Raw genomic sequence first — 18,296 nt, forward strand, 5'->3', positions numbered from 1 at the left:
AGGCTGAGGCAGGAGAATCACTTGAACCTGGGAGGTGGAGGTTGCGGTGAGCCGAGATCACACCACTGCATTCCAGCCTGCACAACACAGCAAGACTCTGTCTCAAAACAAAACAAAATATAGTAATGACCTCAAAGGGTGATCTGAGTGAAATCATGTAAAGGCGTCCTATAGTACTTGATGCATAGCCAGTGCTCAGTCTGTGTTCGCCCCATATGCCAGGCTCCACTAAGCACTGAGAATACTAAGAACTCAGACACAGTTACTTACTCACAGGGAGCCCAAAACTTAGGGGAAATGGGGGTTGGGGGAATGTTACTGGTTGAGAAGAACAACTTTCAAGAATAGAAGCTGAGAATAAGAGCCAAAAGGCCTTTCATTTACTATCTCAGAGTGAGTGAGGAACTAGAGGAGAGCTCAGTAATATGAAAACTGTCACCGTTGTAACTTCCCCCTTTTTTTTTTTTAATTTTTGTTTATCCCCCATCTATTTCCCCATAGTGATGAATGGTAAAAATCCTCCACATCAAAAGGGTGTGTGTGTTCTGGTTTTCAGGGATAGCAGGAAGGCTGATTGTTGGGGAACCAGTATTTTCTGTTATGAAGCAGAGAACTCTTAAGGAGTGGAGTGGAGTGGATGATGGCCAAAGGAAAGGACAAAGTCCTTGGGACCTGCCACACAGAAGAAAGAAAAACACGGGAAAGACTCCCAGATGAGAGCAGCCCAGGCCTATGCCTGGTCTCTTTTTGGTGCTAGACTTTATTATTATTATTATTATTTTTTTTTTTTTTTTTAATTCTTTTTTTTTTGAGACGGAGTCTCGCTCTGTCACCCAGGCTGGAGTGCAGTGGCCGGATCTCAGCTCACAGCAAGCTCCGCCTCCCGGGTTCACGCCATTCTCCTGCCTCAGCCTCCCGAGTAGCTGGGACTACAGACGCCCGCCACCTCGCCCGGCTAGTTTTTTGTATTTTTTAGTAGAGATGGGGTTTCACCGGGTTAGCCAGGATGGTCTCGATCTCCTGGCCTCGTGATCCACCCGTCTCGGCCTCCCAAAGTGCTGGGATTACAGGCTTGAGCCACCGCGCCCGGCCTATTATTATTTTTTAAGACAGTGTTTTGCTCTTGTTGTCCAGGCTGGAGTGCAATGGTGCGATCTCAACTCACCGCAACCTCCACCTTCCGGGTTCAAGCGATTCTCTTGCGTCAGCCTCCTGAGTAGCTGGGATTACAGGCATGCGCCACCACGCCCAGCTAATTTTGTATTTTTGGTATAGAAGGGGTTTCTCCATGTTGGCCAGGCTGGTCTCGAACTCCTGACCTCAAGTGATCTGCCCACCTCAGCCTCCCAAAGTGCTGAGATTACAGGTGTGAGCCACTGTTCCCTGGCTTTGTTTTCTATTTTGATAGGAGCACAACCCTATGAGGTAGGTAGGGGGAGGACTATTCCCGTTTTCACAAACAGAGACGCCCCCTACAAAGGAAAAAAATAATAAAATAGGCTCTGCAAGATGAAAAGACTTGTCCAGGCCAGGCACGGTGGCTCAAGCCTGTAATCCCAGCACTTTGGGAGGCCGAGACGGGTGGATCACAAGGTCAGGAGATCGAGACCATCCTGGCTAACACAGTGAAACCCCGTCTCTACTAAAAAAATACAAAAAAAAAACTAGCCGGGCGAGGTGGCGGGCGCCTGTAGTCCCAGCTACTCGGGAGGCTGAGGTAGGAGAATGGCATAAACCCCGGAGGCAGAGCTTGCAGTGAGCTGAGATCCGGCCACTGTACTCCAGCCCAGGCGACAGAGCGAGACTCTGTCTCCACAAAAAAAAAAAAAAAAAAAAAACTTGTCCAAGGCCACATAGCTAGTAAGTGAGTGAATCAAGACCCAATCCCAGGTCTTCTCACAATAAAACCGTGTTTCTTTTTTTTTTTTTTTTTTTGAGACGGAGTCTCGCTCTATAGCCCAGGCTGGAGTGCAGTGGCCGGATCTCAGCTCACTGTAAGCTCCACCTCCCGGGTTTACTCCATTCTCCTGCCTCAGCCTCCCGAGTAGCTGGGACTACAGGCGCCTGCCACCTCGCCCGGCTAGTTTTTTATGTATTTTTAGTAGAGACGGGGTTTCACCGTGTTCGCCAGGATGGTCTCGATCTCCTGACCTTGTGATCCGCCCGTCTCGGCCTCCCAAAGTGCTGGGATTACAGGCTTGAGCCACCGCGGCTGGCCAAAACCGTGTTTCTTTTCCTTTAAATCATATCCTATCAATCGTCATTGTGATCAGTATCTCTCAAGCATATGGCTCTTGAGAGTTTCTGAAGTACTTTCTCATGCTTATTTTCATTTGCTTTTCACAACAAAAGAGAGGCAGGGCAAGCATTTATTACTACCATGGGTACAAACTGCTGCCCTGCCTTTCAAGGACTTCTGCTGCGACTAGACACAAATGGATCCATCCCAGGCTTGTTGCCAAAGACTGCAGGAGCCACAAGCTACACCTATCCACAGTGCCAGTCAGAATATGACCGCATGTTCTCCAGGCAGAAGCTCAAAAATGTGAGCTTTAAGGAGAAACAGGCCGGGCGCAGTGGCTCACGCTTGTAATCCTAGCACTTTGGGAGGCCGAGGTGGGCAGATAGCCTGAGCTCAGGAGTTTGAGACCAGCCTGGGCAACATGGCGAAATCCCATATCTACTAAAAATACAAAAATTAGCCAGGTAGGGTGGTATGCGCCTGTAATCCTAGCTACTCGGGAGGCTGAGGCAGGAGAATCGTTGGAATCTAGAAGACAGAGGTTGCGATGAGCTGAGATCGCGCCACTGTACTCCAGCCTTGGCGACAGACTGTGTCTCAAAAAAAAAAAAAAAACCAGAAAGGAGAAATAAATGTTACTTGCAAAGGGCATACAAAGTCGTAAGCGTTTCCCCCTCCATACTTCATTTCACTAGACCAGCAATTCTACTGAGCCCGTTCCCCAACTCCTGAGCTGTGGGTGTGTCTGTGAGAGCTGGGAAGGAGTTTAATGGTGCTTCTCCACAGTGCTGGGCTGAAGGCAACGGGAGACAAGAGGGTCTCTGTGATTTCTTGCTGAAACCACTGATCATTTGAAGTATAATGGAACTGACCAAATTCATGGCTGCCAATGGCTGCAACTCTCCCATGTGAGCTCAGAGCTCTTCTACAGAGGGCAGAAGAGCTTCAGCCCAGCTCTTCAAGGGCATGATTTCTCTAAGTGTAGCATTTTCTGTACTTCACAGATACTTCACAGAGAGTATAGGACAATTCCAAGCGGGTGAGGAATGTGTGGTCCAGATGTTCTGGTCTGTGATGTGTGTAGCAGGTGCAGTTCCCTATGAAAGGGGATGAGCTGTGCCTCAGTCACCTGGGATCCAGTGGGACCACTGTCCTGATGATTTTCTTTTTACTTTATATTTTTTTGAGACGAAGTCTCGCTTTTGTCCCCAGGCTGGAGTGCAATGGTGTGATCTCGGCTCATTGCAACCTCCACCTCCCAGGTTCAAGTGATTCTCCTCCCTCAGCCTCCCGAGTAGCTGGAATTATAGGCGCCTGCCACCACGCCTGGCTAATTTTTGTATTTTTAGTACAGACGGGGTTTCACCATGGTGGCCAGGCTGGTCTTGAACTCCTGACCTCAGGTGATCCACCCACCTCGGCCTCCCAAAGTACTGGGATTACAGGCGTGAGCCACCATGCCCAGTCACCTGATGACTTTCTTTGTTTTCTTTTTTTGTTTGTTTTGTTTTGTTTTGAGACAGAGTCTTGCCCTGTGGCCCAAGCTGGAGAGCATTGGCGCGATCTCGACTCACTGCAACCTCCGCCTCCCAGGTTCAAGCAGTTCTCTGCCTCAACCTCCCAAGTAGCTGGGATTACAAGCACCCACCACCACGCCCAGCTAATTTTTGTATTTTTAGGAGGGACGGGGTTTCACCATCTTGGCCAGGCTGGTATAGAACTCCTGACCTCTTAAAAAAAAAAAAAGAACTCCTGACCTCTTGATCCACCCTCCTCGGCCTCCCAAAGTGCTGGGATTACAGGCGTGAGCCACTGCGCCTGGCTAACCTGATAATTTGCTAAAAACCTTTTTGGACTGGGCACAGTGGCTTACGCCTGTAATCCTAGCACTTTGGAAGGCTGAGACGGTGGATCACTTGAGGTCAGGATTTTGAGACCAGCCTGGTCAACATGGCAAAACCCCATCTCTACTAAAAATAGAAAAATTAGGAGTAGTGGCGCACACTTGTAATCCCAGCTACTCAGGAGGCTGAGGCAAAAGAATCGCTTGAACTCAGGAGGTGGAGGTTGCAGTGAGCCGAGATCACACCACTGCACTCCAGCCTGGGCAACAGAGTGAGACTCTGTCTCAAACAAACGAAAAACCTTTTCAATAAACCACAAGTGACTTTGGCTCACAGTAAATGTACTTCTGCCCAAACTAAGATAAAATGTAAGCGTTGCTTTTCAAACCTTAGAAATGCAAGAATCAGCTGGGTGCATTGGCTCATGCCTGTAATTCCCACACTTTGGCAGGCCAACTTGGGAGGATTGCTTGAGACCAGCCTGAGCAATAGAATTAGACCTCATCTCGACAAAACATTTTTTAAAATTGAAAAATAGGCCGGGCGCGGTGGCTCAAGCCTGTAATCCCAGCACTTTGGGAGGCCGAGACGGGTGGATCACGAGGTCAGGAGATCAAGACCATCCTGGCGAACACGGTGAAACCCCGTCTCTACTAAAAAATACAAAAAACTAGCCGGGCGAGATGGCGGGCGCCTGTAGTCCCAGCTACTCGGGAGGCTGAGGCAGGAGAATGGCGTGAACCCGGGAGGCGGAGCTTGCAGTGAGCTGAGATCTGGCCACTGTACTCCAGCCTGGGCGGCAGAGCGAGACTCCGTCTCAAAAAAAAAAATAAAAAATAAAAAATAAAAAATTAGGTGGGAGTGTTGGCTTGCACCTGTAGTCCAGGAGACTGAGATGGGAGGTTTGATCACCTGAGCCCAGGAGACAGGTTGCAGTGAGTCAAGATTGCACTGCTGCAGTACAATCAGGGCAACGGAGTGAGACCTTGTCTCAGAAAAAAAAGAAAAATGCAAGAATCTCTGTTTTAAAGGTAAAAAAGGCTGGGCACGGTGGCTTATACCTTTAATCCTAGTACTTTGAGAGACCAAGGCAGGAGGATCACTTGAGCCCAGGAGTTCGAGACCAGCCAGGGCAACATAATAAGACTGCATCTCTACAAAAATAAAAAGAAAATGGGCTAGGCGCAGTGACTCATGCCTGTAATCCCAGCACTTTGGGAGGCCCATGCGGGCGGGTGGATCACTTTGGAAGGCCAGGCAGGAGTTCAAGACCAACTTGGCCAACAAGGTGAAACCCCGTTTTTGTTTTTGTTTTTGTTTTCTTTTTTTTTTTTTGAGATGGAGTCTTGTTCTGTCACCAGGCTGGAGTACAATGGCGCGATCTTGGCTCACTGCAACCTCCGCCTTCTGGGTTCAAGTGATTCCCCGGCCTCAACCTCCTGAGTAGCTGGGACTACAGGCACGTGCCACCACGCTCAGCTAATTTTTTTTTTTTTTTTTTTTTTTTAGTAGAGATGGGGGTTTCATCATGTTGACCAGGATGGTCTTGATCTCCTGACCTCATGATCCGCCTGCCTCAGCCTCCCAAAGTGCTGGGATTATACGTGTGAGCCACCACGCCCGGCTGGTGAAACCCCGTTTCTACTAAAAATATAAAAATTAGCCAGGCGTGGTGGCCCGTGCCTGTAATCCAGGTACTCGGGAGGCTGAGGCAGGAGAATCGCTTGAACCCGGGAGGCGGAGGTTGCGGTGAGCCGAGATTGCCGCCATTGCACTCCTGCCTGGGCAACAAGAGCGAAACTTCGTCTCAAGAAAATAAAAAATAATGACTGGAGTCTAGAGAGTGACCACTCGTCTCACATGTTCTCAGACCCTTTCTGGCTGAAGAGAGAGATTCCATAAGAGTTCAGAGTATTCCGGCTGCCACAAACTTAAGCAGAATAAATTACTTTGTGAATTGCAAAGTTGAACTGGAGGGCCTCTGATATCCCTCCCAGTCCCACAAACCTGTGAATAACCAGCTTTGTTTCTTTATACTCCTAGTAATGCAGACAACTCTACTGTTTGTCTTAAGGGTACTGGAAGACACCTCTCTACCCTGAATGGCTGTCCATCAAATGGCAGGTCAAATTCCAGCAAAACAGTGCTGGCTGGTTAGCCTGCTGCCTGGCATTAGTGATTTGGATTTCACAAGTCCTGTTTTCAAGAATAATTAATAACAAACAAGAATTTGAGAGTTCATTGTAATGAGGCCCTCATTCTGGAAAACTCAAAAACAATTTGTACAACTGAAGGAAGTAACATTAGCAGAAAGAAAAAGGGCCTAGTGATGAAGAAGAGGGCAAAAACCCTGCAGAAAAGCCTGGAAGAGGCTCATGATGCGTCCCAATTTTTCACTGTGATGCCAAAGAAAGAAGTTTCCAACCTGCTGTCAATCTTCTGGGAAATCAGTGATTTCAACAAATCAGAGTTTCTGTGGGAGAGGGATAAATGAGGCCGGCTTCAATGCCAACAAGCTCCTTAGATCTAGTTATCTGTCCACGAACTGACTATTCATTAAAATGCACATTGAAAACATTTTTTTTGGCTGGGCGCTGTAGCTCGCGCCTGTAATCCCAGCACTTTGGGAGGCTAAGGCAGGTGGATCACCTGAGGTCAGGAGTTTGAGAGAGCAGTCTGGCCAACATGGTGAAATCCTGTCTTTACTAAAAATACAAAAAAAATGGCTGGGTGCCTTGGCGCATACCTGTAATCCCAGCATTTCGGAAGGCTGAGGGAGAATCACGAGGTCAGGAGTTAGAGAGCAGCCTGACCCACATGGTAAAACCCCGTCTCTTAATAAAACTACAAAAATTAGCCAGGCACGGTGGCAGGCACTTGTAATCCCAACTACTCAGAAGACTGAGGCAGGAAATCTGCTTGAACCCAGGAGGCAGAGTTTGCAGTGAGCCAAGATTGTGCCATTGTACTCCAGCCTGGGCAACAGAGAGACTCCATCTCAAAAAACAAAAAAAATAGCCGGGTGTGGTGGCGTGCACCTGTAATCCCAGCTACTCGGGAGGCTGAGGCAAGAGAATTGCTTGAACCCGCGAGGCGGAGGTTGCAGTGAGCTGAGATTGCGCCACTGCACTCCAGCCTGGGTAACAGGAACTCCGTGTCAAATAAATAATAAATAAAAATTAAAAGTTATTATTATAATTATTTTTAGAGACAAGGTCTCTTTCTGTCCACCGGGCTGGAGTGCAGTGGCACGATCACAGATCACTGCAGCCTCGACCTCTTGGACTCAAGGGATCCTCCTGCCTCAGTCTCCCAAAGTCCGGGATTACAGACGTGAGCCACTGCGCCTGGCCCGATGCAGAGGCTTTTGAGTAGGCCCGGCGGACAGGGATTTGCTGGTCTACCTAGGCCCCTGTTCCCCCTCTGTCTTTTACCCTTTGTGTGAGCTGGGGACCAACAGCTTACATTCTTCTTTAGCGGAGGGTTTCCTGTCTCGAAATGGAGCTAATTTCTCCCTCTCTACGGGAAGAGGTAGATAGTGCTGGAAGGCGTGCTAGGTACACCGCAAATACTCCACAGCAAATCCTGCACACAAAATCGCGGATGCTGCAACCCAGACCCCACGCAAGCAAGCACCACACGGTACGTGGGCGGACAGCCGCGCCCCACGTGACCTCCCACCCGCGCCTGTCCGTCCCCTCGATATCAGGGCGTGGCCTCGGGGGGCGGGACCGGCGGTGAGCGAGCGAAACGAGAGAGGTCGGGGGCGTGGCCGAGCCGCCCGGAGGCGGCTGCGATTGGCAGTGGGGCGTGCCGGGGGCGTGACCGCGGCACTGGGTCCCGGGTAGGGCCCAGGCAGCGGGAGTCGCGGTTGCTCGGCGTGCACCTGAGACTCGACGCCCGGGGTCCTCGAAGCCGCGTCCGCCGCCGTCCCGGTCGCCATGAACCGCTTCAGGGTATCCAAGTTCCGGCACACGGAGGCTCGGCCGCCCCGCCGCGAGGTGAGTCCGGCCCCAGGACCGGGCGCTGTCGCCTCGGGACCCGGCCGGCTGCCCCTCCCCCTGCCCGGACCCCACACGGGGCCCCCAGAGGGCCGCCTGGACCCCCGAGCCCTCCATCCCCAGGGAACCCCCTTCAGGCCCTGGCCCCGGCGTCCGGGCCGTTTCGTCGCCTCCGGAGGGCAGTGTCCAGCGCTCCCGTGACTCCCTCTGGCGCTCGGTGACCCTGGCGGTCTGCCTGCCTCACCCACCTCGCCCCGGGACCCCCGAGGCGGCGCAGCCCTCCTAGTCGGGGCCCAGGCCTGCGAGGCTGCCTCTAGCTTCCGGTCGGCCTCGCCGAGAGCCGGGGCTCGGGGCGCTACCGGCGCCTGGCTCCTCCTCCTTGCCGCTCCCGGTCGCCCCTGCCCCGGGCTGGGCTGGGCTGTGGGGAGACGCCCGTCTCTCCTCTGGCCCCGGCGAGCCCGAGTGTGTCGGTGGTGGGGAGGGAGCCCCTCGGCCGCACGCGCCCCTCCTTCGGGTTTCCGCCGGTGCTTCCTCCTCTCGCTGCTGGCGCAAGCTCTTCCCTTATCTCGGTGATGCTGCCACGGCTGGGTGGGGCCTGGGGAAGCCTGAGCAGGTGGAGCCCCAAAGAATTGCTGAGGCAGGTGCCGGGAGACCCTTCGGACCCCCGAAAGGGCAGGAGGACTGATGAGAAGTGTGCCTTGGAGGATGTCAGCTCTGCTCTGCCGCTTTCCGTGTTATTTGTAAGGCCTGGGAGTGTCCTGCGATACCTGGGCCTAGGAATTGACCTCAAGTGACCCCATCAGGGTCCCAGGGCAGTCTGGGTAGAGGCTCCGTTTTTGTGGTCTGGACTATATTTCCTCTGCTCCCACTTTATGCTGTGCTAAGCTGCTGGAGACATCGCGGTGAACACAATGGCATTTTCCTTCCCCTGTGGCGCTTGTAGCCTCATGAGGGAGACAGCAAGCCAACAGACAAGAGCATTGGAGGTTTTCATAAGGACATCGAAGAACACACATAAGGGGCTGGGATGGAGAATGGAGGGGCCAGTCTCAGTAGGGTGGTCAGGAAAGGCTGTTTGGAGTAGGTAGCATTTCAGCTGAGGCCAGAAGGGTGAGAATTGAGAAAGCCTGGTGGAGAAATGGAAAGTGAACATGAGTGGATGGAGGGGATGGCCGGAGCAGCATGGTGACGGATGAGTCCAGAGTGGTCCTGAAGAACCTGAGCGCCACCAGAAGAAGTTGGGTTTTATTCTGAATGCAGTGGGGAGCCATTGAAAATTTAGGGGGAGGGGCTGGACACTGTGACTCCTAGTACTTTGGCAGGCTGAGGTGGGTGGACTGCTTCCAGCTCAGGAGTTTGAGACCAGCCTGGGCAACGTGGTGAAACCCCTCTGTACAACAAGTTAAAAAAAAAAAAAAAAGCCAGGTGTGGTGGCTCACTCCAGTGGTCCCAGCTACTTGGGAGGCTGAGGTTGGAGGATCTGGAGGATCTCTTGAGCCCAGGAAGTGGAGGTTGCAGTGAGCCAAGATCGTACCACTACACACCAGCCTGGGCAACAGGGTGAGACACTGTCTCAAAAAAAGAAAAAAAAAAAAAGAAAAGTTAGGAGGAGGTACCTAGATTTGCATCAAGACAGCTGGCGGCTCTGAGTGCAGTTAAGTACTGCTTGGAGGGGTCTGGAGAATACTTGAGGGGTCCTAGTTCTTGCTCCTGGGTGGGCCCTAGTCCAGCAACATAAAGAGAGAGGCATGGAACTACAGACTGTAGGGAGAACGTAAAACAGTTTATGTTAGGGAGGTGGGAGAACAGGTGATCTGGTCTTTTCACAGATATTTCCAGTCACTGTGTTTATACAGTAAACACGAATCAGGAGGGAGAAATAATAGGGTGGGACTGATGCTCTAACCATGGCAGGTGAACATTGATATAGAAACTTCAGGTGGTGGAGGTGGTTTCCGGGGTGCTATGGGTGGGTGGATTGGGAAACGTGGGTGTTCTGTCATTGAGGGCAGGAAGGAGTGCTGAGTGGTGGTTTGACGACAACAGAGAAAATGTGTGGACCTTGCAGATCTTAGTTTCAGAAAAGTGCTCCTCTGCCTCCCCTTGGGTGGGGGTGTGCCTTTTACTTATGTGACTTTGTGGAGAGGTGTGTCCTGATGAGGCCAGGCCTTGGTGGTTCCCTTCCCTGAGCTTGGGTGTTTTTCTCCTGGTACTTGGAGGAGGCCTGGCCACATTTTGCATTTTCTTTTTCTGTCTTTTTTTTTTTTTTTTTTTTCCTGAGACGGAGTCTCGCTCTGTTGCCCAGGCTGGAGTACAGTGGCATGATCTCAGCTCACTGTAACTTCTGCCTCCTGGGTTCAAGCGATTCTCCTGCTTCAACCTCCTGAGTAGCTGGAATTGTCAGTGCCTCCCCCCGCCATGCCTGGCTAATTTTTGTATTTTTAGTAGAGATAGGGTTTCGCCATGTTGACCAGGCTGGTCTCAAACTCCTGACCTCAGGGTGATCTTCCCACCTCAGCCTCCCAAAGTGCTGGGATTACAGGCATGAGCCACTGCACCTTGCCCACATTTTGCATTTTCTAAGGGACTTCGTGAGTGGGAACCCGATCTGAAGTAATACATCACGGCTGGGTGTGGTGGCTCATGCCTGTAATCCCAGCACTTTGGGAGACCGAGACGGGCAGATCACTTGAGGCCAGGAGTTCGAGACCAGCCTGGCCAACATGATGAAACCCCATTTCTACTAAAAATACAAAAATTAGCTGGACTTGGTAGCAGGCACCTGTAATCCCAGCTACTCAGGAGGCTGAGGCAGGAGAATCACTTGAACCCAGGAGGCGGAGATTGCAGTGATCCGAGATTGCGCCACTGCACTCTAGCCTGGGCAACAGAGTGAGACTGTCTCAAAAAGAAAAGAAAAAGTAAATAAAAGAATGCATCTCGAATGGTACAGCTTTGAACTAGAGTTCCCCGGATTATGCCCCACCCCTTGCTTTAGGCATGTATGGAAGTGGAACCCTGTCTCTCATCACATGCTTCTTTACTCTTGGTTTTCAGGCCTGGATCAGTGACATTCGAGCAGGAACCGCCCCTTCATGCAGGAACCACATCAAATCAAGCTGCAGCTTGATCGCGTTCAACTCCGACCATCCAGGTAGGGAGTGGCCATGAGTGTGGAGATTTGCTCAGGTATTTGGTCATCGTCACCATAGATGGGGTGGGGAGCAGGGGCAGGCTTGGTTTGGTTGGAGACTTGGAACAGAACTGCCTTGGGGAGCTCAGAGGTGAGCCCCATACCAGGCTTTAGACCCCCACAAACTGGTCCAAGCGCAGTAATCTGATTGCTTTTGATTAGGGCATGTGTGTGTACAAACCACATGCAAGAGCATGGCCAGGAGGGCTGGGAGGGGACTGATGCTTGTATTTCCAGCTGTCCCCCTGTGCTCCCTGCTCCTCATCTTTAGGCCCTGGATGGCTGGGGACAGTAGGAACACAAAGGTTTGAAAATCCCATGTTTTGGTTGGCACTGTCTTGATTGATACTGGTAACTCAGACCCTCAAGCTGGCTTAAGCAAAAAATGGATAACGTTTTAACCTAACTAAGAGGTCAGGGACTTAACGCAGATTGGTACCCAAAGGCTCACATGTACTGTTGGCCCTGACCTCTCTGGGTCTCTCAACTCTGCCACCTTGGGTGTTGGCTTCCTCCTCAAGAAAAGGTGGGAAAAGTGGCAGATGGTAGCCACAAACCCCATACGAAAGCCCTCAGCCCGTTTTGTATGACCCATGTGAAAAAGAGAGGACCTCTTGCCTAATGTCTTCTGTATTCATCCGAGGCACGGACGGCTCATGCATGGGGCCAGAACCTACCCATAGGCCATGGCTATGTGCAGAGGATATGATCTTGTGATTAGTGGAGGCTCTGGGAAGGTCTGAAGCTGAGCTGCTGGGTTTCATCTCCTCTGGGAGCCCTGGGCAAGGAGGTCGGTGGTCCTCCTTCAGGTGGGGCCTGAAGTCAGAGCCCCCATGTTTGTTTAACAGGTGTACTGGGCATTGTGCCTCTGCAAGGCCAAGGAGAAGACAAGCGACGCGTGGCCCACCTGGGCTGCCATTCAGGTGAGTGGGTGTCTAACTAGTGGGTGAAGCCTGAAACTTGCACCTCCCTCTCCAGCGCTAGAAATTCATCCTCACCTGGCCCCACCGCCCCATGGCTTGCCAGGTCCCTCCTGTCACCCTGTCTGTGCACTCTCTCAGAAATGGTGGGGCTCGCCGGGCGCCGTGGCTCAAGCCTGTAATCCCAGCACTTTGGGAGGCCGAGACGGGCGGATCACGAGGTTAGGAGATGGAGACCATCCTGGCTAACACGGTGAAACCCCATCTCTACTAAAAAATACAAAAAACTAGCCGGGCAAGGTGGCGGGTGCCTGTAGTCCCAGCTACTCGGGAGGCTGAGGCAGGAGAATGGCGTGAACCCGGGAGGCGGAGCTTGCAGTGAGCCGAGATAGTGCCACTGCACTCCAGCCCGGGCGACAGAGCGAGACTCCGTCTCAAAAAAAAAAAAAAAAAAAAAAAGAAAGAAATGGTGTGGCTCAGAAGGCTTCCTCCTGGTTGTAGCATTCTGGCCTGGGCAGAGAGGATGGAAGCTGTGTGCTCCGGTTGTGAGCTGGATGGAGCGGGGTGTGCAGTGGCCACCCCAGGCTCCAGGCTGATGCTGGTTCCCTGTCCCTGCCGAGGACTCCACGCTGGATGGCTCTGAGTCCTCCATCTTCTGGAGCCCCCTCTCCAGCAGGCATCCTCCCCAGCCCAGCTGCTCGGGGCCCTCCAAGGAGGTGGCTGTGCTGGGCTGCAGGGGTGGAGATGGGTTGTCACAAAGAGACCTTTTGTGTCCCGCAGCTGCTTCTGGGGGCGCCCAGCAGCCTGCCTGGCAGACTGCCTGCCTTGAGGGAACAGTTTGCTCGCCTCAGATGGAGGCAGAGCGGCCCAGCTGGCCTCACCTCTCCCTGTCCAGCTGCAGCGGCCGCGGGCCCAGTCTCTCTGGCCTGCATTCCTGGCTGCTTGTTGGGAGGCCTTCGGGTGAGGGAAGGCAGTTGATGCCTGGTCCTCAGGCTGGAAATGCAGGGCCGTGGAGGGATTCTGATGATGATAATGATGGTGGTTAATAACAACAGTAAAGATTTATGGAGAGTGCTCTCTGTACTAAGTATGTTAGCTGAGTTTTCTCATCTAAACTTTTTTTTTTTACTTTTAAAAAGTATATAGAGACAAGGTCTTGCTGTATTGCCCAGGCTGTTCTCAAACTCCTGGGCTCAAGCAGTCCTCCCAAGTGAGCCTCCCAAAGTACTGGCATTACAGGTGTGATCCACCATGCCCAGCCAACATTACCTGTTTTTTGTTTGTTTTTGTGACAGGGTCTTGCTCTGTCACTCAGGCTGGAGTGCAGTAGCGTAATAATGGCTCACTGCAGCCTTGACCTCCTGGGGTCAAGCAGTCCTCCCACCTCAGCCTCCCAAGTTATCAGGACCACAGGCGTATGTCACCACCCCTCCAGCTAATTTTTAAAAATTTTTTGTAAAATGGGGTCTTGTTGTGTTGCCCAGCCTGGTCTTGAACTCGTGGCCTCAAGCTATCTTCCCACCTCCCACCTTGGTCTCTCAAAGTGTTGGGGCCCAGTCAGATTACCTGTTTTAAGTAAAGAGCCAGATGATGATTTTTTTTTTTTTTTTTTTTGAGACGGAGTCTCACTCTATCGCCTAGGCTGGAGTGCTGTGGCACCATCTCCACTCACGGCAAGCTCCGCCTCTGGATTCATGCCATTCTCTTGCCTTAGCCTCCCGAGTAGCTGGGACTACAGGTGCCCGCCACCATTCCCGGCTAATTTTTTTTTGTATTTTTAGTAGAGACGGTTTCACCGTGTCAGCCAGGATGGTCTTGATCTCCTGACCTCGTGATCTGCCCGCCTCGGCCTCCCAAAGTGCTGGAATTACAGGTGTGAGCCACCGCACCTGGCCAAGAGCCTGATGATTCTTATTAAAGAGACTGAGTCACACGCACTGCCGTCCAGTTTTAGAACATTTCCATCATCCCCAAAAGATCCCGAGTGCCCCTTTGCAGTTAATCCATTTCTATCTCAGATACCACAGCCCCAGGCAACAGCTGATCTGCTTCCTGCCTCTGTAGCAGAGGTCTGCAAACTACTGTCACGGCCAGATCCAGCTGGCTGCCTGTTTTTGTAAACAGTTTTATTGGAACACTGCCACGCCCATTCATTGATGTATAGTCTGTGGCTGCTTTCTTGCAACAACTGCAGAGTTGAGTTGTGACTGAGACTGTTGAGCCCTGAAATCCTAGAATACTTAACTACCTTGCCCTTTGCAGCTGTTTACCAGCCTTTCCTCTGTAGAATGGCCTTTTCTGCACATGTCACGTAAACGGAATCACATAATACATGGTCTTTGGAATCTGGCATCTTTCATGTAGCATGTTGTTTTAGAGATACATCTGTGTGGCAGCTTGTATAACAAGTCTGTTCTCACCTAATCTCAAATCTCTTTGAAGTAGGTTTTAAAACAACCCATTTTATAGCTATGAAAACTGAGACTCTTGCAAGGTTAGGAGCTTACCCATTGTTATGGCAGGGCCAGAATCAGAACCCAGGTCTATAGGAGCTTGTGTTTGGGTTTGTCTGTTTTTTTAGAGACAGGGTCTCTCTCTGTCGCCCAGGCTGGAGTGTGGTAGTGCAATCATAGCTCACTGCAGTCTCAAACTCCTGGGCTCAAGGGATCCTCTCTCTCAGCCTCCCTGGTAGCCGGGACTATAGGCACACACCACCATGCCCAGCTGATTTCTTTATGTTTTGTAGAGATTGGGTTTTGCTGTGTTGCCCAGGCTGGTCTTGAACTCCTAGCCTCAAGTGATCCTCGCACCTTGGCCTCCCAAAGTGCTGAGATTACAGGCGTGAACCAATGTGCCTGGCTTCATGTTTGATTTTTTGATGCTTCTTACCCATGAGGGAGCTAGCCCAAGTTGGTGATGCTTGCAAGGTGGTGAGCCCTCTGCTACTAGGACTCTCCAAATAGAAGCTGGACCAGGGTTTTGTAGGCAAGTCCGGAGCCTCATTGTGGCTGCAGCTGTTCAGAGCCTCGCCTGCATGAGCAGCCCTCCCGGGAAACTGCTCATGGGAAGCTGAGCTCCAGCAGCCCTGGAACCTGCCCTAGAGGCACCAGGTGCCCTTCTGCCTCAGAGGTGCTGGTGTGGGGAGAAATGGCCAGGCGAGGCTCTGGCTGCTGCCCTGCCTTCAGGGGCTCCTTCATCCTCTCAGCTCAGGGCCACTCTTGCCCTTGCACCCAGCGGCCAGTGGGGCAGAGGGTGAGCAACTTCTGGGCGCTTTCTGGTGTCCAGGCTGTGGGGTGGCAGCTGGGGCCCGCTCCAGTGGGGAGAGGCAGCAGCTGTCATGCTGAGCAGCGCAGGTTCTAAAACCAGCCCTGTCTCTCAGCTGTGTGACTTGGAGCAATTACCCACCCTCTCTGGGTTTTGGTGTCCTCATTCTCCAGTGGGGGATGCTGCCGCAGCACCACCTGCTGCATCCTTATGGGGATTCAGTGAGGTCCCTGCATGTCAGCCCTTGGGCACCTGTGGTGCCGGCACACGCTGAGCACTCAGAGTACTTGATTACGTTATCACATCTCATGCCTGAGATGCCAGCCCCCCTGTGCCAGCTGCTACACCTGCCCAGGGACCTACTTTGCCCTGCAGGGCCCAGCAAGCACACCCCAGACTGAGGGCAGCAGAGGTTCTGTGGCTTTAGGCCCAGGACTGTTGTGGTCCTGCCAGCTGGGATTCCAGGCCAAGGCTATCCCAAGGCATGTCCTGTCTTTTCCCTGTCTCCGGCGGCCAGGAGGAAGACAGTCCTGCTCAGCCCTGTTGGGAGGCAGATAGCAGCGTGTGGTCGCTGTGCTCCCAGCTCTGGTGATGCCTCTCGTCCTGCTCACACCCCGAACCCCAGCCACCCTCCATGCCTAGTCTCTACCTCCGCAGCCACCCACCGCATTTCCCTCTGGTGTCTGGCTCACTTTGTGCACTGCACCTACCCCTCCCCACCTCCAGAGCTGAACTGTTCAAGTTCTTATTTATTTAATTTTTGAGACAAGGTCTTGCTCTGTCGCCAGGCTGGAATGCAGTGGTGTGATCTCCGCTCACTCCAACTTCTGCCTCCTGAGTTCAAGCAATTCTCTTGCCTCAGCCTCCTGAGTAGCTGTGACTATAGGCGCCCGCCACCACACCGAACTGATTTTTATATTTTTTGTAGAGATGGGGTTTCACCATGTTGCCCAGGCTGGTCTCAAACTCTTGAGCCCAAGTGATCCGCCTGCCTTAGGTTCCCAAAGTGTTGGTATTACAGGCATGAGCCACCATGCCCGGCCACCATGCAGGTTCTTTGGTTGCAAAGAACTAAAGCCAACTCCAGCTTGCTTAACCAAAAAGCAATTTATTAGGTGACTCCTGGGGACGTTCCACCACTGAAGGAGCAGCGGGCTGTGCTGCCCTAGGTGGGGTCGGGCTGGGCGGCTGCATTCCTGCATGTGCCTGGTGACTCAAGGGGCTTCCTGCCCATTTCATGCCAACCTCCTGATGCCAGAGCCCTTGGCCACCCTGGCTCAGTGGGGCCCTCAGGGACATATGTTACAGGAGGGGCCTGTGGCGTTTGCCCCCATGGTGTCCAGAGGAGCCTTGTCAACTTGCAGCCTGTTTCTGTGTGCGCACAAAGTGTCACTTCGGAAGCCCTGGGCTTTGCTTCATACTGGGTTGGAAACAGGACATTCCGGTGGGTTCAGCCATTCCTCTCCCACAGACCTGGTCACCGACTTGGACTTCTCGCCCTTTGATGACTTCCTCCTGGCCACAGGCTCGGCCGACAGGACGGTGAGTGGAGCCAGTTGGAAGAGCTGCTCTATGTCCCAGCCCGTAGTCCAGGGCTTCTGAGCCCCACCCCGATCCCCACAGGGCTCTGCTGCCTTCCAGTCCAGCCTTGCCACACTCCCGCAGGGCTGCAGGGCTGGTCTGAATTCCTGGCCCCACAGGGCTTGCTTGGAGCCGTGGCTGTGACCTGACCTGGAGCCCAAGGACAGCAGGCAGGGAGGCTGCCAGAAACAGCAGAGCCACTTCCCGGACTCTCGGACCATGCCCTGTGGTCCTGGAGCTGAGATTCTCTCCCTCCTTTCTTGGATGTGGGGTATGCAGCCCCTGGCCCAAGCAAGCTGAGGCAGGTGGGCGCCCCCCATCGACAGGCCAGTGGTGTGGTCTCCTGGAGCAGCCTGGTTCCAACATGGGACCTCACTGGGGTCACGGCAGCTGGCTCAAGGCAGTGAGGCCCTCAACCCTGTGCTCACGGACTTGGTCTTTCCTGCAGGTGAAACTCTGGCGACTGCCAGGGCCCGGCCAGGCCCTGCCCTCAGCACCCGGGGTGGTGCTGGGCCCTGAGGACCTCCCAGTGGAGGTGCTGCAGTTCCACCCCACCTCTGACGGCGTTCTGGTGAGCGCAGCAGGCACCACTGTGAAGGTCTGGGATGCAGCCAAGCAGCAGCCTTTGACAGGTACAGGCCACCCTGGCCTGCCCTTCCCAGGGCAGTCCAACTCTGGACAGCACTCCGTTTCTTTGTTGGCATGTTTAGTAACATAAATGTAAAAACAGATACCAAAGTTTTACACTTACATAGTGTAAAAGTTTTAAGATTCTCTTTTTTTTTTTTTTTTGAGACAGAGTCTCACTCTGTCGCCCAGGCTGGAGTGCAGTGGCCGGATCTCAGCTCACTGCAAGCTCCGCCTCCCGGGTTTACGCCATTCTCCTGCCTCAGCCTCCTGAGTAGCTGGGACTACAGGTGCCCGCCACCTCACCTGGCTAGTTTTTTGTATTTTTTAGTAGAGACGGTGTTTCACCGTGTTAGCCAGGATGGTCTCGATCTCCTGACCTCGTGATCCGCCCGTCTCAGCCTCCCAAAGTGCTGGGATTACAGGCTTGAGCCACCGCGCCCGGCCAAGTTTTAAGATTCTATGAGGCTGTAATAAACACCTCATCTCTCTTCACTCTCCGTAGCCATCAGTTTCATCCTCTTAGCTGTTTTGTTTTTTTTATTTTTTATTTTCCTGTTGTTTTTCTCCATTTAAAAAAATAACGGTTGGGCGCAGTGGCTCATGCCTGTAATCCCAACACTC

General features: G+C 52.7%; 1 protein-coding gene across 7 annotated transcripts in view; it reads left to right on the top strand.

The window, feature by feature from the left end:
* The first annotated feature begins 7,881 nt into the window (after positions 1 to 7,881).
* The window catches only part of LOC112613925 (coronin-7), a 64,617-nt gene continuing 54,202 nt past the window's right edge, over positions 7,882 to 18,296 (top strand). For 2 of the 7 annotated variants that reach the window (XM_025369812.1, XM_025369815.1), the window contains exons 1-5: positions 7,882 to 8,087; positions 11,145 to 11,241; positions 12,129 to 12,203; positions 16,936 to 17,006; positions 17,494 to 17,677. In XM_025369812.1, coding sequence (XP_025225597.1) covers positions 8,028 to 8,087; positions 11,145 to 11,241; positions 12,129 to 12,203; positions 16,936 to 17,006; positions 17,494 to 17,677 — 487 coding nt within the window. In that variant the 5' untranslated portion in view covers positions 7,882 to 8,027. The remainder of the gene's footprint in view (positions 8,088 to 11,144; positions 11,242 to 12,128; positions 12,204 to 16,935; positions 17,007 to 17,493; positions 17,678 to 18,296) is intronic. The other 5 variants (XM_025369813.1, XM_025369816.1, XM_025369817.1 and 2 more) reach the window with 3 other exon arrangements.

This window comes from Theropithecus gelada, chromosome 20 (assembly GCF_003255815.1).
Source record: "Theropithecus gelada isolate Dixy chromosome 20, Tgel_1.0, whole genome shotgun sequence".
In the NCBI taxonomy this organism is placed as follows: Eukaryota; Metazoa; Chordata; class Mammalia; order Primates; family Cercopithecidae; genus Theropithecus; species Theropithecus gelada.